The sequence below is a fragment of the Molothrus aeneus genome, chromosome 6 (assembly GCF_037042795.1).
Source record: "Molothrus aeneus isolate 106 chromosome 6, BPBGC_Maene_1.0, whole genome shotgun sequence".
NCBI classification, from domain to species: Eukaryota; Metazoa; Chordata; class Aves; order Passeriformes; family Icteridae; genus Molothrus; species Molothrus aeneus.
In genome coordinates, this window is record NC_089651.1 from 47204677 (window position 1) to 47226656 (window position 21980).

Below are 21980 nucleotides of genomic sequence, written 5' to 3' on the forward strand. Positions count from 1 at the left end.
TCTTTCCAAACATTGTATGTTCCCCATTGGAAGAGGATTACCATGATAATATATAAGTAAATTTCTGTAAACCAGATAACAACATTCAGATAACTTGATAACAGCCTAGCAGTGAATTTAACCAGAGAATACTTGTAAGATGTGATCTGACAAGATAACAACTAGAGCTCTGGGGAAACATGGATGGAAGTCACCAGCCATACATTCAGCATTATAGTCAGGAGGACAACAGATCCTCTGTAGAGGAGGGTCTGAAGTGGCAGGAGGTGTAAGTGTTGTCTTCGTTCACATTCTTGCTGATAGTTCAGGCATGAGTAGAAACTCTCTGAGAAGCAAATGTGGTGGTTAGTTGTGATATGTTGGTGTAGAAGGTTGAGGAAAAAATAAAGGGGGAAGAGAGGATGAACAACAAAACCTTATGTAGTGCTTTAAGTACATCGTAAGTGTACTTTATGTACACTTTAACAACTATCCTTACTAAGAATAAGCATTTAAGGAAGAGAGATAATAGCCATAAATCTTGAAATGGCTCAAGTACTGCAGGTCTCAGACACTGAGTCACAGATGACTGGGAAGGATGTTACAGTCAGAAGTACGCAGCACTTGGGAATGTGGTTTGACTGGTGGGTTTGGCAGTGCTGGGCCAACAGCCGGGCTCGCTGATCTCTGAGCTCTTTTCTAACATAGATAATTCTGTGATCCTGCGGCAGTGGCAGTCCTGCCGAGTCTCCCCTCAAAGGTTACTGAAAGCACCGCCAGGGGGCTCGCGCGGCCAGCGCCGCTCCCGCCCGCCGGGGGCGGGGCCCGAGCGCGCCGGGGGCGGGGCCCGAGCGCGCCGGGGGCGGGGCCTGAGTGCGCCGGGGGCGGGGCCTGAGTGAGCCGGGGGCCAGGCGGCTCCGCTGCGCCTGCGCGCGGTGCACCCGGAAAGGCGGCCACGTCTGCCGGAAGCGCTGGGGTTGAGGCGCCCGGCCCGGCCGTGGCCCCGCGCTGACCGCCGGCCCCTCACGGCTCCCCCCGGGCCGGGGCTCCCCCGCGCTTGCAGGAGGTGAGGCCGGGCCGTGCTGAGGCCCCGCCGCTCCTGAGTGGGGCCGGGCCTGGGGAGGGCAGGCGGTGCTGGGAGTGGGGGCAGCGGCCGCTCTGAACGTCCCTTCCCGGAGCTGGGGGAGAGGCGCCCGCCCCCGCTGTGGTGTCGCAGGCCCATGTTGCAGGCGAAGGCACCTGTCCGCCGTGTTGGTGTCACGGGAAAGCAGCAGGCTGCAGAGTTTGTGGGGGAGGAGATCCTGGCCTGAGCCAGTTTGGGAATTTGCAGGCCAAACGTCTAAGGCATAGTTGTTTTCTCTTTGTGATACTCTGTAGCAGCTGAAGATGCTAGAAACTGATGCTGTGGTCTGCTTTTAATAACCTTGATTTAAAGACCTAGATTTTGTCTGTTTTCCTCAGCAACTGGTTTGGTTTATTTCCTTTAGTTAGCAGAACAGCAAAATACCAAATAAGCAGAAGAAAAGTATTATAATAACTACAGCACTAATACCTTAACACACCAGTTGTTTAGATAAACAGTACATCTTGCCTCAGTAGCAATCTGATTTGTAATCCTTCTGTCTTTCGCAGTATATGGTCCTGAAATTTTAATTGTACAGAGCTCATCGACAGACACTCATCATGTCTTGGCTTGCTGATCTCGCTGGAAAGGCAGAGGATCTACTCAACAGAGTTGATCAAGGAGCTGCATCAGCTCTGAGCAAAAAAGACACCTCGAGCAGTGCAGTTTATGATAAGAAGAACTTGGACTCTGCCAATGACTATTCTGAGGTGCACCAGCATACTGGAGAACTGAAATACCAGACCTCATCCAAAGCAGCCTACATCTCTTCAGCAGCTGAAAATATTAAACACCAAAAGGCCACAATCCTGGCAGGAACAGCAAATATTAAAACAGCATGTAGGACATCCTCAGAGGCAGCTTCTCCAGTAGAAAATGCTTCCACACCCAGAGCTGCCTCACATTTTGTGAGAAGAAAAAAGTCAGAACCTGATGACGAGTTGCTATTTGATTTTCTCAATAGTTCAGAGAAAGAACCTAATGGAAGGATAGACTCTAAAAAGGAGAAGAGCAAGGCACCTGTTCTTCAGAATCACTCTCGGACTTCAAGCATTAGTTCTGTGTCTACCAGTACACAGAGTGCAAAAACTACTGAAGATAATTCCATCAGGAGCCAAGGCAATGGTAGTTAAATAGTATTGAACCTAGAGATATTTAAAACCCAAGTATGTCTGGGGTAAAGCTAGGTAACACATGAAGCTTCATGTCACTTCATGAAACATTTAATGGTGGTTATATGTCAAATGGGTGAGGTACAGCAGGGCCTTTCAGGTTTTTTCATCATTGGGGCAATACCAGATACTGTGCTAGTTTGACAGATGATATAATGAAAACCTAAATCCTTTGTGCTCTGGACCTGCCTTGTTGCTGCTGCTGCTCAGCCTGGCCCCTCTGAGCTGTGCTCTAGCCTTGCCCCAGCCCCACATGTCCCCATGTAGAAGCACAAGTTCTGCTGCTTTTGTTTGGTCTCTTTTGTTTTGTAGCTGTTGTTGCCACGTGGGAAGGGAGTGACTTTCAGCCAGAGCAGTGCCTGGGGTGGGGTGAGGTGTTCCTGTTCCACCACGCAGGAGGGGTGAGCTGGCAAACATGCTTGTCCTGCAGGAAGCTGGATGCAGGCAGGCTGGTGTAGAGCCACAGGCATGAAAAAGCCAGGGAGATAAAGTCTCTGGCTTTGCCAGCAGTAGTTCATGACTGCAGTCTAAATCCAGAGGCCTGAATGAGCCTCAGGCCAGGCAATCAAAAGCTGGGGCTGGGCTCAGGTCAACCACACAAAGGACAATGTGGTTGGGAAGTGTCAAGAACTTCTGTTCTCTACCAGACTGTCCAGTCTGTACTCCTTCCTTGTTGCTGTGCTACTTTGCTGTTACTTATTTTAGAAAATTGAAGCAAGTGGTTCTGTTTTCAATAATGTAGTTAGAATACTTTATTATTTGTTTAGTACTTTGAGCATGTGAAGTGTTGTAAATGCCAGTTTTTTACTTACTTCATTAAGTATGCTGAAAAGTTTTAGACATAAAAAGGGATAATTCCCAACCATGTGAATATTTTTCTGAGTCCATGACTTTTCAGTAAGGTTTACTACTAAAAATAAATAATACAGGTATGTTAGACCTGACTCTGCGGCCTTGCTGGTTGGTGCTTAAGAAACATCTGTTTTGTTCAGTATGGCTTGTTGAACTTTCTTCTGAGGATTTTTGAGCAGAGTTTGCATTGTGGAGCTGCTAAATAAGGAAGAATGCATTTACAATACAGGATTTGAACATACTGTTTTCCAAAGTTCATTGTACAAATATATCTGTGTCATTTAAATATTCAGCACAGAATCTGTTGAAGTAGCTTATGATGTATTAACTATAGACAAAACCAATTAACATTATACTTTTGATATTGCCATGGTTATAATCCAGTCTATGCTATAAATGGCTCATTTCTCGTTTCATTAGATTAATTAATCTGTTGAATTTTCCAGACAAAGAAATGAGCCTAAATTATTTCATAAGTTGGAAACTGTAAGTAAATCAAAGGAAAGATAATGACATTTCTTAGGATCACTTTAATTGGAAAAAGGCTTGAGAAAACATGGTAGAAATCTTGTGTCACTGCTGCTACTTGTGGATGTGGTGTTGCTCAGCATTAACAGTGTGCCCCTGTTCCCTGGGCTTGGGGTGTTAGGGGCTGTTGCAGTGGTAAGAAGAGTGAAGCTGCTTGTTTAATGATCACAAGGGGAAGTAAATATTCAGCAGTAACATTTTGGATTGCCTGTTTGTTTGTTCATTGCTTGCTATGTAATTTTTATCTTGTCATTGCTGCAAAGCTTCCAACTATCTGCATGCTGGAATCAAGACTCCTACAGTGGATTTGTAGCTTTCACAGCATTAATCCAAGATACGTGTTGTGCATGATGGGAGAAGACTGTTGGTTCCTCCTTCCCTCCAGGGGACTTGTTCAGAATACCTCTAGGAGTTCCTTTATTGTTCTTTTTTAAAACAAACTTGGCATTGGCAAAATCTGAATGAAAACCAGAGTTTGTACTAAAAGTTCCTGCAGTTAGTTGCCATGTATATTTAGTGTTTTCTGTTACTCTTCAGCTTCTGAGGACTACTCTGAGCAGCAAAGTCATAAATCGAGTGTTAATGTTTTGAAATCCTAAAGGTGCCATTTATGTAATAAGAAATTTTATAACTTCTATTATGTTTTGTCTAGCAGTATTAACAAAAACATTGCATGATGCATGTAAATAGTCCTGTTTTGTGCAACCCCTTTTGAGAAGTAGCTCCATATTCCATTCCAGTATGAACTATTTTGATTTATTATTCTTGTTGTTCCTTAACTATTGATGCAGAACATGGAACTACTGTTTGTAGAAAGGTAGTTGACAAACACAGGCATTTGTTCTAAGTTGCATCTCTCTGTACAGAAACTCCAGACAGTTCAGACTCTGGCCTGGGAGCCCAAGGGAATGATGGCCTGAAGGATTCATCACCAAGTACAGTCACCAGCCCCAGCCTTTCAGCCAATGATGATTCCAAATCCCATGAGCTGTCCAACCTTCGCCTGGAGAACCAGCTGCTGCGAAATGAAGTTCAATCTTTAAATCAAGAAGTGGCTTCATTAATACAGAGGTCCAAAGAAACACAAGAAGGTGCTTCAGCTATAACATTAGCAATGTGCTAGTGAACTAGGAAACAATGCTTTATGTATTTATGATAAAAACTCTCCAGGTACCTTTGCATGTATGACTTCCCATGTAATGAGATGGGAGAAATTAAAAGGCTTGTTCAACTACAAAGATACAAGAAACGTTGATTAAAATGATGTGTTCAAGTTAGTTACAAAGCTTACATCTTAATAAAACACTGGCAGGCAATACCACGTTCAAAATACTTTTCCTGCATTTTAATGGCTTTTGCAAAATACTTACTTTTAAATGACCAAATTCCTTTGAATACTTCAAACTGACTACTTTCGGGCTGTAGTAGACTATATTCTCTGATGCCTAGAAACTGACAGTAAAAATATAAAAATAATATTTTTAATATGACCTCACTTGCTTCTTCAAAGTTAAGTGAAATGAAAATATAAAAAATATGAGTACAAATTAAATGATAAAACAGAGAGAAAACTCCTGCTGTTAGGCATAAAATTGAGGTACCACATTTTTTTCACAGTAATTGCATAAGCCAGATAATTTTTATATCCAGTTTAAGTGTAATGTGTGATGTTAGTTTAAGTGTAATGTGTGATGTTATGTTTAAGTTTTTATATCCAGTTGAAGTTTAATGTGTGATGTTAGATTAAAAACAGAAGCTTCTAAGTATTCAGGCATTATTCACAAGTAGTATATTTTTCTGTTGTTTTTTATGTGACAGTAAACTCAAACTGGAATTAAACTAGATGCTTTATACAAACATTTCTCTTGGCACAGGGATGTTTAACCGTAGGCCATTGCTGGGGATGGATCAGGTGAAATCTGCATAACTCAGAAGAAAATGTCTATTTTGAGATCACCTCCAAAATTTTCTGGGTTGTGTTTTCACAGCAAATCTGGCATTTGTTACTTCCCAGTAGCTTATAGATTTTCAGTTTCACTTCAACTTTGTCATATTTAATTTTTTTCTTTAAGAAATGAGGTAGTTGCATCCTGACTGCTTACAAGACCTTGTAATATCTACTTTTGTAAACTTCAAAGAAACTTCTTATTTTGTAGAATTGAACAAATCCCGGGAGAAGGTGGAGAAGTGGAATGTTGACCATTCCAAGAGTGACAGGATGGTTAGAGACCTTCGGGCTCGAGTGGATGATCTGACAGAAGCTGTTGGTGCCAAAGATTCCCAGCTGGCTGTGCTGAAAGTACGGTTGCAAGAAGCTGATCAGCTCCTAAGTGCTCGGACAGAAGCTTTAGAAGCACTGCAGAGTGAAAAATCACGGTACTTCTTCATTTCATGCTTTGGAATTCTGCAAATAGTAATAAGTTTGAAAAAAATCAAGGTAGATAATTCACTGTCTTCAAGAATAAAAAATAATAAACTAATGAGGAAAGATTTGAAATACAAGGATTAAAGTTTGCACTGAAACTGCTCTATCATAGCTGGCAGTGGAAACAGGACCAATGAGTATTAAATAGGGCATCCGTTGGCATCTGATTATTGGAATCCCTTTTGTGTATAGTATTTGTGTTAGAGGCATGAAGCTGAAGATCCCAAGAATTTTTTTTTTCTTGAAAAATAGACTTGCTTATCCACAAATACACGTACTTATCTCACTGCTGGGATATGGATACTCCAGAATATAGGCCAGGGAGGAGAAGTGTGAGTCACTAACTGCAGGCCTCACACCTGTAGTCCATATGCAGTAATCTACTGGGCAAATTTTCAAAGCTGGTCTGGAAGCTAGGAGGTTATAGCTCTACACAAAAAATCACAATAGCTTGCTTCTTTTCCAATAAATTGTGTGTCTCTATTTCAGGATAATACAAGACCACAGTGAAGGAAGCAGTTTACAAAATCAAGCCCTTCAGACTCTTCAGGAGAGGCTGCGTGATGCAGACTCTGCACTCAAGCGAGAGCAAGAAAGTTACAAACAAATGCAGGTTAGACATGAAGAGTCAGGAAGACTTTAAGACTCTGATTTTGAGATCAGATCCATGAGGTTCCATGTGCTCTCTCCTCCCTTTGACTTCAGTTCCTGTTCAGGGTACTAATTGCTTGGAAGGGTGTGCTGCTGTCTGCTGCACCTAATACCCTTGAGTTGCTAATTTATTTCTTATATGTTATTTTGAAAGCTTCATGAGTAAAAGTTGTTGAGGATTAATGTTGACAATTTTTACTGGGTTTTTTTAATGCTAACTTATACATGCTTGAAAAGTAAATTTGTAATCCATTTAGTTTTCCATGGTGTGTTGTTTGACACAATTTTACTGTGAGATCTTAAGATGAAGGACTTCTGTGGGAAAGATGCAAGTACATTATCAATAATGTTTTCTATACTTAATTTGGCCTTTGCTACATATAATAGCATACTGAAAATCTTTGAGAGTGTCTGTTTTGGTTTTTTTTTTACAGTACTTCAAAATATGTCATTCTAAAATTGATAATATTTTTTGAGGGGCAAGCTTGCTTTTTGTTTGCTAAATAAATTTGAATAATAGGAAGATTTTTATTCCCTCGCTATTTTGTGGTGAGGAAAAGAAAAGTATATTCTTATTTGGATTATTTACCACTTGGTTAAGCAAGCAGAGTTTCTTCCCACGTAGCAGTAATGAGTCTTTAGGTCGGAGGTGATGGATAGGAGATGGTGTGCTCTGTGTAATTGCTTTTAAACTTTCTTTTTTCCTTCCTAGGTTGAAGTTGAGGCTGTGTTTAAACACAAACTATTGTTTCTTTCTTACTCATAGAATGAGTTTGCGGCTCGTCTAAGTAAAGTGGAAGCAGAACGTCAGAACCTGGCAGAAGGGATAACTGCAGCTGAGAGAAAGTATTTAGATGAGAAGAGGCGAGCTGATGAGCTTCAGCAGCAGGTCAAAGTAACTAAAAGCCACCTAGAATCTGCAAAACAGGAGCTGACAGACTATAAACAGAAAGCCACTCGCATTCTCCAAGTAAGCACTGTTGTGAAGAAATACAGTGTGGTTTGTGTGCTTTAACTGCTTTAAGGTGTTATGCTTCAAATAATCTAACCTGTGGTCTGTTTTCTCATGTGACCTGTAATGTCTTCTGGGGCATATCTATAATGATACATATATAGAACAGCTACCAGTCTGCCTTTTGTAAACTTAAGTTTATAGGTGAGGTTATGGAATTGAAATGGTAGTTCAGGTCCTGAACCTGAAAAAAAATCTAAGGGAACCGTTGTGCTTATTGTGCATCATCTGTCAGTGTGTTCCACATCCAAGAGTCCAGATAGATGAAACTGCAGTAGATGAAACCTACAATTTGTTCCATATATCCAGTATTTTTGATTCAAGAATATTGCTCTGTTCTGCCTGGGGCTGAAGCATAGCATAGAATGGATACTTAACAGGTAACCAGAGAATATTTTTCCATGTCCTGAAAGCTTGCTTGTGATTATTGTGATATGAACAGTGGCAAAATCGGGTATTTTGTGCCAAGTTCTGTACTATGTAAATTGTCAAAGATACCATGTCCAGATGTGGTTGGTTTGAGTCTTGTTTATAAATGTTAGCAAGATGTTGAAGATAGAGATCTCTTCTTAGAATAGTTAAATTTAGTCAAATGTTCAAGGGCAGGTTTTAAATCATCTTGGTAAATATGAAAAGCCTAAAATCACAAGTCAATGTCAATGTAACACTAGGCTGACTCTGGATAAAATCATTTATCCTCTTTCCTTGAAGGGTGACTGCTGTATCTGGTTCTTGATTTTGTTGGCAGGAGAAAAAGAGGGTCAGTTTTGTCTATAGTGTTTGTTGGTGTGCATCTTGTCTATTTCAGTACCAAGAGGGCCAAAATTGTTATCCATGACAAGTTTAACATTCCAGGCACTTGTAAAGAAAAAATACTGCACTCTTCCACAGATAACACAGACTTTCAGTTAAATTAGTCTTATGGCATGCAGAAAATCAGAAAAATTATCACTATGGAAGCATTTTCATTTTCAAATGTGTAGGGTCATCACTGGATAAAAGAACAGATGAACCAGTCATTATAGCATATTGTAGTTGAGCACTTGTTCAATACTGCTATAAATCATGTATTGACTTATTTTTTCAGTCTAAAGAAAAGTTGATAAACAGCTTAAAAGAAGGCTCTGGTATTGAAGGCCTGGATAGCAATACAGCAAGCACGGTGGAGCTGGAGGAACTGAGACATGAGCGAGACACTCAGAGAGAAGAAATACAAAAACTGATGGGGCAAATACAACAGATGAGAGCAGAGCTGCAGGTAGCTGTGCCTATGTACACCTGTATTTGCAGTTAGCTACAACAAAGGACTGTTCTCTTGTGTACTGTGGGTCTGTTGTTTCTAGTATTTATTACCTTACTTCTCTCTTCCCTGTGTTCCTTTTGAGGGAAGCATTTCTTTCCTAACAGTCATAGTGATTTCTCTAGCCACCACCTATATTCTTTTCTGTAAGAGCTACTGATCCTTGAAGCACTCTAATCCAAGTCATCCATGCCCATCTGCTGGCATAATGGGCTCAACATAGCAGCTGCATGCAAGCCCATTTTACACAGTTTTAGCCTGTGGACAGCAGAAAGGAAGAAGCAGAGGCTTTTCATGTTCAAAAAATGTATTTATTTTATTATTGTGTTACTAAAAATATTGTGTATAAAATCACCAAATGTAATTTATCCAATACACCCACACCTTCCTTTTCCTTTGAAGAAATATTGTATATACTCCTTTTTTTGCTGTTACCTATGACAGATTTGCAGTAACACCTGAATGTTAGTGAAATGGTTATATTTGTGTTCATTTCAGGATATGGAGACACAGCAGGTAAGTGAAGCTGAGTCAGTAAGAGAGCAGCTTCAAGACCTACAAGAGCAAATATCAGCACAAAAAATGGCCAAGCAGGAGGCAGAAGCTGAACTAGAACGGCAGAAACAGGTAAGGAATTCTTGAAAGCCAGATCTCTTTTTAGGCCCTGTGTGGTGTCATCAGAAAAGCATTTGGCTTAAGAAGAGACTATTTGGATACTTGGGCAGTGTTTGATTAATTTTTTGTCTAGTGCTCCACTAGGTCAAGGAAAGTGCAGCCAAGATTAAGCAATGGTCAGGGCCTTCTGGATGCTGCTGATGAGCAGAGATCCTGGTGGATAAACAGGACCCTAAGGGAGGGCACAGAATTGAATTTTATTCCACAGGGAAACAATCAAACAACAGGGATATAGTAACAAGTGTAACATTTTTTATATTAAAAAACCCTAATACTGGAAGTGGCTATTGTGAATCTTCCTGTGCTCAATCCATAAATTGTAGCTTGCAAAACAATGTCATTGTAGTACCAATTTTAGCAGTAATTATGGTTACTCAGTTCTGGATCTAATTGTCATTACTTCTAAACTGCTGTAGTGGACAAATTGCTGATAAAATTATGTTAATGGATTCTTTCAGATTTCGTCATCTTTTTGAGCAAATTCTGCCTTGATTTAAACAGTTTTGTGCTATAAAGAGAGGGGGTGAAAAAAGGAAACTTGTATTTCATGTGAACAAACTTAATATGCAGTAGGAATTGGACAAATCCTTTGCATGTTAAAAATTTTCCTTGTAAGAAAAAGCTCATGTAAAGATAATTGATAATGAAGAAAGCACGAGTCCTCTGTATCTGCTAGGAACAATTTATCTTACAGGATTATCTATCCTTTCAGAAGTTACATTTTAATGGGATACTCGCAGCTTGAACTAATTAAAAGGCAGAAGTCGAGGTCTGCTCTTGATGGGTAGCTGATGTTTTTTATGTCAAAGCAGATGGTAGATTGTATTTTGTTACTCCTGCCCTTCTGAGGAATATGCTTTAAGGCAATAGAAATAGAAAGAGTGAGGTGAATTTAAAAAAACATCAGTTGTTGCAGAAACTGATGCTTTCAGTTGATGACACCCATTTACATGTGCTTTTAACATAATTGCTTGTGTTGATACTTAATAAAATTATGGTCAGTTCTGTCTGGGAGTTGCTTTAACTATTGCCATAAGGTTTCTGAAACCAAAGATGGAAAATAGGTAGAGGTGTTATTTCTTTGTGCATCTGATGGTTCAAAGGGAGAACAGGATTATCTGTTTTCTGTAGTAACTGATGGCTGAAGTCAGAGTAATTTGAAGATTGTCTTATTTTAAAAGATAAGCTTGACAGATCTGTAAGTGGGAGCTAAAATAGCCACCAAATCATGGGAGTAACAAAACAGTTATATTTACTCTTCAGCAATTTTTTTTTTCTAATATTCCTTCTCCTTTCATATCTGCTATGTTAATTTGTCCTAAACTTTAGAGGAAGATGTACGTCATACAGAATTATAGATAGCTATACAAAGGGTTTTCAAACATGTTTAAAGAATAGTATTTTGAATTAATGAGTTTATTTTAGGAATACAGATACCCTCTAAGTATTTTGTAATTGTTACATTATTGACATAGTTTTAAGGTAGCACTGCAACAAATGGTGAAAGTGTAAGGGAGATAAAATTTTGGTCCCAATGAAATTGTGTAAGTCCCAGTAAATGAGTCTGGATTGATATTTATATTAGGGCAGTCTCCACAAAAGAATTTAATTAGCTTTGTAGGTTGTGTCTTGATACTCAGCTCTCTATCCCCATACCCCCTGTCCATGACAGACATGTAATTAAGATAATATTTCAGTTTGTATTTGATTACAGCATATTGCTTTCTTGTGTTCTGTTGTGAAACTCTAGATCTAGAGTTTGTCTTTCAAAATACATATATGTATAAAATCTTTTCTGTGGGATTGTGATAAATTTTATAGGAACTTCGTTATACTGAGGAAGAACTGTATCGGACAAAGAATACTTTGCAAAGCAGAATAAAAGACAGAGAGGAAGAAATTCAGAAGCTCAGAAATCAGGTGTGTATAGAAAACAATTTTATACCCCTCAGTTATGAAAACAATGTTAGGAACTACTTATTTGACTACACTGTCCTGAAAAATCCTGTTAGCATTCTACAAGTGAGGTACAGTGTACTTGTCTTCAATAAAGAGTAGAGTTTTGAGAGTAGGGAATACAAGAAGGGAACCATGTAAATAGCCTATTTTATAGTTGTATGTGCTTTTATATAAAGCAGGGAGAAAAAATCAACCACTGTCCCAACTAGACCTGGTGGGGGATGTTGGATCGATGTTCTTCTCTTTGCAGACTAAAAACACTCATTGGAGTTTGATTAGGTCATTATGAACTCTGCCAAGATCCTTGTAACTGTTCAAAGAACCTTGGTTAGGTCCTGCAGACTCTGATCCGTGTGGCCCACTCACTGTTCTGTCTTGGCCAGTGGCAGTGGGGGCCACCGTGTGAGCCTGGCCACTTCCTGCACTCCTGTGTACCTGCTCGACATCAGCACTTGAATTAGGGTTGTTAGTGTGTAAGTCTTTACTAAGTTCTGCTGTGTTGATGGACCTGTTTCCCTTGTATCAGTCTAATTCCTTTTGGAACCTCCACATACTTGTGAGCCCCCATAGTCTCCTTGGGCAGCCTGAAGGCACAGGCCTCATTCTGTTACCTTAGCATACTGAAAGCAGGCTGTTCATGGGGAACTTGGCAGTCTGGAGTCAGATGTGGTCAGCTGAGCAGTTACAATGTCAGCATTTGGAAATGGTTGTGATGTGATAGTGGTTGTGACAGATTTCTTGGGCATGTTGGCAGATGAATCTTCTGGTGGTGCTGAACTTCAGGACTACCTGCACCTGCCTCTGCCTGGTTGCAGGCACCTAGTTTGTATTTTGGGTATCTGTAATTCCTAATGATTCTGTTTCTTCATTAATGAAGCTACATCTTTGTGGAATATGATGCCACAAGGTGGCTGAGGTCTAGGACTGGAGTGAATAGATGAGCTATTGCACATATGGCAGATGTGGTGATTCCCATTTGATTGAAATATTTTCTGCAAATTGAATGACAACATCCATGTCAAACACATGAACCATTTGCTGGCCTTGCAGTTTCTGTTTGCTAGTACAGTCATGTTTTCTGCCTTGGTGCTCCTCAGTTCTTCTGCAACATATCCTGCATTCTCACCATTTCATTCATGTTTTCCTGTAAATGACATCAGGTCTCCCTATTTGTACTGAGTTTTTCCTTCCTTGTGTGAAAACATTTTTACATACTCACTAAGTTGAAAGTATGGTAGGCAGGCTGGATTAGCTTGCTATTGATTGCTGTTTAAACCTGTCCCTGAGGCATAGCATCGATGTTGTGATCAAATTTAGGCTCATACAGAAACTTTCATATGATTATAGGTGGAAAACAGAAAGATACATTTTCACAAAGAGTTTCTTGTGTAATGTAAACAGTTAACAACTGAAATTAGGTTTCCTCTTTATTGCACTCATCAGTGATAGTTTTAATGGCATTATCCTGCAAAACTTCTGCTGTGGAGTAACTTGGTTCTTGAAAGCTTAGGTTATTATAGAGCTTTGTAATAATGTCACTTGGTCAGAGTTTGAATTGAGAATGATTTTTTTTTCTTTGCTTTTTTAGCTGACGAACAAGACTCTAAGCAGTAGTAGTCAGACAGAATTGGAAAATCGGCTTCACCAGCTGACAGAAACACTAATTCAGAAGCAAACCATGTTAGAGAGCCTGAGCACAGAGAAAAATTCCCTTGTGTATCAACTGGAACGGCTCGAGCAGCAGCTGAAGGCTGTCCAAGGCACAAGTGCCAATGGACCTTCCATTAACATGGCAGGCATTGATGGTGCTGAAGGTAAACAAGAAAATACAATACTTTAAACTCTTCTCTCTTCTGCAGTCCAGGCTATTTTGTCTCCTAATGCCTTTCCCTGAAAGTCTGAGTTTGTAAGGAAGAATAAGTGCTGAAACTAGGCCACTTATTCTAGAGACCTTCTCTGCAGCAGCCAGTATCAAAGTTAACCAGAAGCTCCTTTTTGTGAGCAAATGACTTCAGTAAATTTAACAAAGCAAATTTAGTCTTTAATTCTCAGTACTATGGCACTGTGAGAATAATTCTGTCACAGGTGCAATTAAACTTGTATTTTGAGTTTAAACTGAATATTAGAAACAGGATTTAAGTGTTTACTTGCAAAAAGGATTTGGGAAGAGAGTAAGAATGGAATATTTCCTTTTGAGAATTGATCTGGTTGAAATTAATTTCTTCCTTCCTTGCTCTCTGTTTTTCTTGAAAAGCAGCTTAAAATATGTTGGTTCTGATGAGGTTGGTTTGTCAGTCCTGTGTTTCTGAACAAACCCAGCAGTTGATCCAATGTGTTGAGATGTTACTTTTCAGAGTCAAAATTTGTCATTTTGTATGTATGTTAAGTAACTTTAAAAGCAAGGGACAGTCACCAAAAGGTGTGAAATAACAGTCCAGACTTTTTCTCTGCTTATCAAAGCTGGAGTTGTTTGTAAGTAACTTCAGAAAGCTGAAGTTTAGTTACACAAAAGTAACATTATCAATTTTTAAATGAAATTGATACATAGTAAAAATGTAAATAAAGTAAAAAATTGTTGAATGTACAAGTTAGTGTCAGAAATGCTAATCAAAGTTTTACAGTATGAGAGCAAAAAAATTTGAGAAACTGTGCCAGTATCAAGCCCATCATTTTATACACCTAATAATAGTTATTAAGTGTATAAATAATATATATATATGTATATAATAATAGTGACATGATGGAATTGAATATCAAGATATCCATTTAGTAAACTAATAAATTTTAAAAATATATTAGGCTGAAGAAAAGTTTGATTTGATTGTAAGTTTATCAAGAATTGATGGCACTACAAACATATCGATGAGTGTATATTATTTACCAATATATTTGTTACATACTATCAGTTTGTTGTATTTGACAACAGCGTGTGTAATTGCTTGCCCTTGTTCCCATGGGGCAGGGGCTCGCCTGCGCAGTGTCCCTGTCCTGTTCGGCGACGCGGACACCGGCGTGGCAGGAATGTACGGCAGGGTCCGCAAGGCTGCCAGCACCATCGACCAGTTCAGGTGAGGCTGTCCCCAGGGAACTCACCTGTAACCACTGCCAGCCTTTTGCAGTGTTCAAGTGACACACTTTGGTGGGTATTGGTCCCTTTTATGAAGGGAAAAGGTTAAAACAGTACAGCTAAAGTATGGTATAAAATACTAAGTATTGACCCACTTCACTTGTGCTTTCCTGTGACATTAATATTCTTAAGCTTTTGCAAATTATTGTCAATTATTTAAACAAAGCTCTTACAGATTTTGGTGCAAGAGGTTCCCTGAGTTATGAAAAAATATCTAATCAAATTCATTACATCCATCTTCTGCGTTTTTTACTTTCAGAGGTTTTGACTGTGTCTGTGATAAAAACTAAGAATGTATTAGTGGGGGAGAATCATCTGTACTCTTTCAGTCCTGATGAAGACAAGATTCTGCCTTCTAAGCCAATGCAGCAGATTACCTTGGAAGATAATCTGTTTGAGAAATTAGTAAATGAAAACCATTCTGGATCCAGCAATAAATTTGCTTTGATCCCTTTCTGAGGAGTTAGGTGAATTGACAGTATTCACAGCAAAGGTCTGCTACAAAACTTGAAACAAATACCAACAGAAAACAAAATTTAGTAGCACTTCTTAGTCCTTTGAAAGCAAGATACCTTGATAGAAAGTCCTTTGTGCTTCCATGACTTTCATTGTGACAGGATTTCATTTATTTCTCAGTGTTAAATTGTGTGTTCTGTTTTCTCTTGCTCCCTGTGTAGCATTCGGCTGGGAATCTTTCTGAGGCGATACCCCATAGCAAGAGTCTTTGTCATCATTTACATGGTGAGTCAGCTCTCTTCAGTGCAAGATTTCTAGAGCCAGTTTACATGCCAGTGTGTCTTAAATGGAAAGGCTGATGCTCAAAAGGCTATAATTAACAACTTGGTGTGGGTTTTTGGAAAGTGGACCAAATAATGCTTTTACAACAGCATTTTGGAGTCGTGTTGCTTGGCAGTTTTCAGTTTTTTCCAGAAATTCTCAGTATATCAGTCTTAAAGACACTTATGTAACTACCATTTAAAGGCCTGTGAAAGTAGATTCTAGTAGTAAAATATGGAATAATAGTGACCAGTTGCCAAGGTTAACCTGCCACACCTGCATGCACTGCATTTAGGAAAATGACATTTTTTAGAGGTTTTTTAATATTTGACTCCTCACTTTGGTGTTTTTTTAGTGGCTAATGGTCACTCTTCTTTAGTAGCTGCAAAAGTAGCAAGACAAGTTGTTCTTGGTAGACTTCAACAAACAGTAGAAAATTGCTCACCCACATCGGGCAAAACTGTCAGGCTGGCAGTTGCTAGAAGTGAAATGCCCCCCTTATCCACTGGAGGGCAGGTGCCTGTCAGCTGCAGGGACCTGTGGACAGGCAGGCTTTGTAAAAACACTGCAGACTTCTGCTGCCTAAGCTGCAGTGTGAAGGGAAACTTGATGGTGGCAGTACAGGAGCTGGGCAGTCAGTGGCAGTTACTCCTTTTCAGCTCAAACCTTAACTTCTATAACTTGAATTTTTAAAAATATTTTTAAAATAAATGTGGGTTAGGTATTCCTTTTTGCACTCCAGGCAGTTTGTATTCTAATTGGATAATTTCAGCCAAATTTGAATGAGAATTAACATTCCTACAGAGTTCATAAAAATGCCTCAAATCAGTGCCTGCATTAAAGAGAAGGCAATCAGAGCTTGGCTGGCTTACAGTCAGGTGTCAGCCAGTTGGCACAGGAGTAGTGGCTTACCAGTCCCTCAAGGCACATTACAGTGTGCTGACTGGGGACTGGGTGTCACAAGGAACAGCTGAAGTCACTGTGCCAGGAAGGAAAAGAGAAACCACACAACACAAATCTGTAGGAAAACAGGCTGTTTTATTTTTGCTGCTTGTGTGAAGTCTTCGGTTTTCTGACAATAGGTTCTTCAGAATCTGATTTAGTATTTCAATGTTCAAATGACAATTATTTTTTAGAAGTGTCTGATTAATAGAAAAAATATTTTAATCAAAATATTTCTACAAAACAAGTTCTATCAGTAAATAGGAGAGCTCTCCTATTTACTGCTGCTGTGGATGGTGATTGTCAATGCTAAATTTGTTTCTTTTCTTTTCCTAGGCCTTGCTTCACCTCTGGGTTATGATTGTTCTCCTTACCTACACCCCAGAAATGCATCATGACAGTCCCAGTGGCAGGTAGACTGAGACAGGACCACATGCTGTGCTAATGTGGGGTGGACTGGCAATGCCTTGGAATTATCAGTCCTGAAACATCAGCAAAATTTCCTCATGGTGTTTTGGAAGGATGAAAACCATCATGCCTGATTTATCACTACCTTTCAAATACATGTGTAATACTATGTAGCTTTTTCAATTTACCTAAAAGAGCATCGCTTCCCTGGAGAAATGAAGCTGTTAAGCTAAGCTCTGATTAGCCTTTACATTTGATGTAGACCCTCTGATGGTTAGAGTGAAAGATAAGGCCTCTTCTGCAGAGAAATGCAAGGAATCCTGAAATTGCAGATATATCTGGTACAAATTGTTTTAGGTCATACTGGATGTAGGCTATAGTCAGGTAATAAACTGTATTTAGCATTTTAAATAAACTTCTTTCTGGTTTCTTTCAGTCTGCTTTTGCACTTCTGTTTTTAACTTTGTACATAATAGGCTTTTCCTTAACATTAACTGGAAAAAGGAAAATGGATTGGTGCAATATATTTTTGTAAATAAGTTTAAGAATAAAATATTATGCATTATTCTTAGCTTTGTACTTCTAGTGCAATCTAGTATCTTTCCTACCAACTGAGTAGTGGGGCTGCCTATTTAAAGGCTGGTATTTTAGCTTTATTAGAGAAAGAGACATGGTTTTTGAGAAGGAAGGTTTAAACTGTTGAGAAGTGATGGTGTTTCTTTTTGCACTTGAAATTTGTATATTTTAACTGCATTTTCTTATACCTCTCTCATTAGTACATGTCTTAATCAAATCTTATTGAAACATTTATTTTCTAAAGCTTTGGGTACTTAATTAAAGTATTTCTATATGAAATCTATCAAAACATTAAAATTTTCTCATGTCTAAACACTCGCCAAATATACTAGTAAACAAACCTCATCAAATATTTATAGTAAAACCCAAAATACCAAACCTTCTGTAGAAGTTCTGTTGTCAGATTGTGGCATTCTGTAATCATGGATTATCAATTGACAATCACACAAGGTCACTTTCTTTCCTTGAGGAATTTCTTGGTTTTTTGTGTGGTGCTCACAGCTGGGTAATGAAAAATGACCGCAAGCAATTTGTCACTCTTGCTCTTAAGGATGTGGCTTAGTTTTTAATGTGGCTTGAACACGGCCTTGGGTCCTGTGCATGAGGTGTCACGCTGGCTCCTATGGAAATGTTACAGTGGACAAACAACTGTATTGCTGCTCTGATTCAATCTTGCAGAGAAAACTGAAATGTTTGGATAAACTGAATAATAAAAGACAGCATTTATTCTAAGTTGTGTCTGCCCTCTTCTGCATTTGTTGCACTTCGCATAATTCTGTTGCCTGTTTTCAATTCTGGTACTAAAGCCACTTTTGAACCCCAGGGAGAGCTGGTTGGTATGGAAGGAGACCAAGTAAAGAACTTTTGCACACTCATTTTCTACACACATCCAGCTTTTTCATTTAAACACTTCTAAAACACTGAATCTTTGAATATTTCAGTATATTGTGATATTTGGGGGGGAACATTATTAGTGGTATAAATGCCTTAGAGCTTTATATCTATTCTTACTTCCTTTTCTCTTGGTTTCCCTTTGTGTGTGTGTTTGTGTGTTTGGTTGGTTTCTTTGTGGGGTTTTCTCAGTTTGGCTTTTGGGTTTTTTGGTTGGTGGTTGTTGGCTTTTAGGGTGTTTTTTTTTTTGTTTGTTTGTTTTTGTTTTGCGGGGTTTTTTTGTTTTTTGTGGGGTTTGTTTTTTTGTTTTGTTTTGTTTTTGTTGTTGTTGTTTTGGTTTTTTTTTTGCTTAGGCAACTTCAGAATGCAGAGACTCTTTGGTGAAACTTAGTGAAGCTGTTACAAAACCCTTCATCATAGATTAATATTCTTTTCTTCAATATTCCAGACTTTATGGTAGAAGTTTCACAGGGGTAAGCACTAGAAGGTTTCTGCTAACTTTTGCCTATTGAACTGAGCTCTTGTACTCCAGTATCTGTTTAGGCTTCTGTGGTGTTGGCCCTGTGATGAGGCTGACGATAAAGTCTTTGACACGAGGCACTTGAATAGCATCAGCCCTGTGTTGTGGGCCGTGCTAAACAGTTTCAGGGCTAGATAAAATAGAACTACCCCACAAAGCTTTTGTTCAAACACTGGAATTTCTGCCCCACAGTTCATTGCCTGCACAGATGCGGTGCAAGAACATGCCAGAGCATGTGTTGGAATCTCTCAGAAGATAAATGTCACATTTTGAGTTGAAAGCTAAGATGTACTTCCTGCTCCAGTCAGTGGTGTTGGTCCCTAATGTCACCTGTGGAGATTTGTGAAGTGAGCCACAGCTACAAGTCAAAGGTGCCACCAGGTCTCCATTCTGACAAGCAGCCCCTCATGGTGGTGCCTTTCTCCTGCGAGGCTGCCTCGCTGAAAAAATGGCTTTGCAGTGAGCAAGCCTCTGGTAGCCTCTCTTCTAAGAGGTGGGGAGATATTCCAATTGCCAAGTCTCTTCTTGAGGGACTCTCAAACTGCTGGGCAGTTCAACTACTCCCACTTCAGAGACCAGAATATCACTTTCAGGGTTTTGAAAATGTTTTGCAAATGCTGACCCTGTATTTCCACACTCTGTAGCCCAGCACCAGATATAAATGGTTGTCATGACTCACAGAAAACAGGAATGTCATTTCCCAGCTGCTGTATCTCACTGCTTGAGAGCACAGTGGACTGTGTTTTGTTTGAAAAGTCTAGTTTTATTTCCTTCTTTCCCTCCTTCCAGGACAGAAACAGCTCCAGGTACCAAGCCTACAGGTAGACAGAGTGAAAATGATGAAAAATGAGGAACAGGGTTTATAGGGAGCCCTGCATTTGTTTGTTTATATTTGCTTGCCCCCTCCCCATTTGTGCCCAGTTTCTGGGCTGTGGTCAGAAGGACAGAGTCCATCACGCTGCCTTTGGGAAGGAGGTGAGGGGAGCTGGCTGCAGACAGATTGAGGGCAGGGCAGGAGCTGCTCAGGTGGAGGAGGCTGCACAGGGAGGCAGGGATGGGAAGTGAGAGCAAAACTACTCTTTCCCTGATACTCTGGAGCCTAGGAAAGGCCTGTTTGTTTCAGACTCTTCTCATCTTGGTGCATGTTCAATTAGGCAGATGTGCTTGGAGACAGATTTGGGTTTTTGCAAAAGACAGCTTTGTATGCATCCTCACAAGCCCTCATGTGACATCAAACTCTTCTTTGCCACCTTGGTTTGCTGATACCTGATCTGTGCTTTATTTGCTGTGCCAGGTCAGCCACATGTACACTAAGACCCTGTGCAAAGGAAGTGACTTTATTGCTTGATTGCAGATAACATTAACAAGGGGGAAAATCAGAATTGGACTGTAATTAATCTACTAATATCTTGTCAATATAGATGAGAGACATATTGCTTTACCAGAGAGAATGGATTTCTCTGCTGGCTGACTGCAGCCTGATTATAAGATTTGACATTAATGTATTGCTAGATATTTAGCTATGAAACTGTAAGAATAATACAAAGAATTCATCAGAATTTCATGTGCTTTCACTTGTGTGTTATCTTCCTGCCCTACAGCTTGAGTTTGAAAGCATTGACTTGGAAACAGGCAGACAGATGTCAGCAAACCAGGAATTGTGACAGATGAATAGCAGCTCCCAAAATTATCTGCGTTATTCTAACAGGCATCCATGTGCATGCTGTCACATAAATAATCCTCTTAGATACAAAATTTCCTTTCAGAAATGCACTCACTAATTTATTCTCTATTTTAGGCTACTTAATATTGGCAAAAGTGGATCTCAGCACTGCATTCCACAAATAGTGGGATGATCTTTTGATTTCTCCCTACCTAATGTTGCCTCCTGGCAACACTGCTTGAATTAAATGCTGTTCATCAAGGAGTTACTGCAACCTGTTTGAAGAAAGTATCTGATACTCCAGGCAGCTCAAAGAACTGGAGGGATCATGAACCAAAGACTGGACCCAAGGCGTAAGTAAATCAAGATGTGCAAAAAGATTGGGCTGGGGACACAGAGACATTTCTTCAAGTTGAAGGGGAAAACCAAAAATTGCTGATTTATGATTGCAGATGTTTACTAGTAATGATGTTAAAAGTCTGACAGGTGAAATACCATAAAAGAGGCTTTTTGTGAGAGAGTAAAAGATAATAAAAGAGGAGCAATAGCCATTTTTGCCATTACTTAGGTTTCTCTAGTCAAGAATCAGGAGCATGGATGAGTGTTTTGTTTAGAGTTGACCTCTCCTATGCTGAATTTTAGCTTTCATTCAGGGAGGTGTTGCAGGTGCAGGTTTTCATGTTTGCGTGTTCAAATCAGGCAAATCACAAAAAAAGTATTTTGAGTCCACATTCTTTGAGGAGAAACCGGAGGGGGACACAAATAAGCAAAAATCTGAGTTCTGTAGCAGCAAAGGGATGGGCTCCAGATGTTCTGCAAAATCATCTGCACGTGTGTTTGGTAAAGGTCTGTGATAAGAAATGGATGTTCTTATTTGCTGAAGTTAGCAAAGCTGAAATTAATCAACTGCAGCAAAATAACTGATAGGATACAGGGAAGATCTGGGCTTAGTAGAATGGGATAAAGTGAATGTTGATTTGTTTTCCCTACAAAAGGAGCCTGTTTTGGCATTCATAATAAAAAGAAACATCAAAGGCAGCACTTTCTACACTTTAGAGCTAATACACTTGATGTGTTTTCTCAAGAGCTTATAAAAAAAATCACCTTAACACTAGTATCTTGCTGCAACCTGAAATGGATGTAGCCTACATATGCAAATTCAAGCAATAATTGTGCTAAATTGCTCTATTTAAAAAATCAAGAAGCTTGTTGAAAGCATTTGTGTTGATATCTTTAGTGACAAGAAAACATGATTCACAATTAGTGTTTAATTTGTAATTAGAAAACATATTCTGCTCTGAAAGAGAGATGGGAATGCCATTTTTCTGCCCAAACTGGTGGTTAGCTGCTCCACAAGATCCCTGCCCGTGAATGTCCCATCTCCACTGCAGCCTTCCAGT

The 21980-nt window shown here is 39.5% G+C and overlaps 1 protein-coding gene across 1 annotated transcript; it reads left to right on the forward strand.

Moving 5' to 3' along the window:
- Positions 1–942: 942 nt before the first annotated feature.
- On the forward strand, positions 943–18238 carry GOLGA5 (golgin A5). Its single transcript, XM_066551754.1, has 13 exons — positions 943–1045; positions 1612–2227; positions 4521–4745; positions 5811–6030; positions 6569–6692; positions 7497–7700; positions 8830–9000; positions 9541–9669; positions 11539–11637; positions 13265–13490; positions 14639–14744; positions 15481–15544; positions 16859–18238. Exons 2-13 carry the CDS (start codon positions 1663–1665, stop codon positions 16937–16939), a joined length of 2214 nt encoding a protein of 737 aa, XP_066407851.1. The 5' UTR covers positions 943–1045; positions 1612–1662; the 3' UTR covers positions 16940–18238.
- Positions 18239–21980: the final 3742 nt, after the last annotated feature.

Coding starts and splice junctions, on each gene's coding strand:
- GOLGA5 (XM_066551754.1), top strand. CDS start 1,663: ATGTCTTGGCTTGCTGATCTCGCTGGAAAGGCAGAGGATCTACTCAAC. Junction 2,228..4,520: donor CATCAGGAGCCAAGGCAATG/GTAGTTAAATAG, acceptor CTCTCTGTACAG/AAACTCCAGACAGTTCAGAC. Junction 14,745..15,480: donor AGCACCATCGACCAGTTCAG/GTGAGGCTGTCC, acceptor CTCCCTGTGTAG/CATTCGGCTGGGAATCTTTC.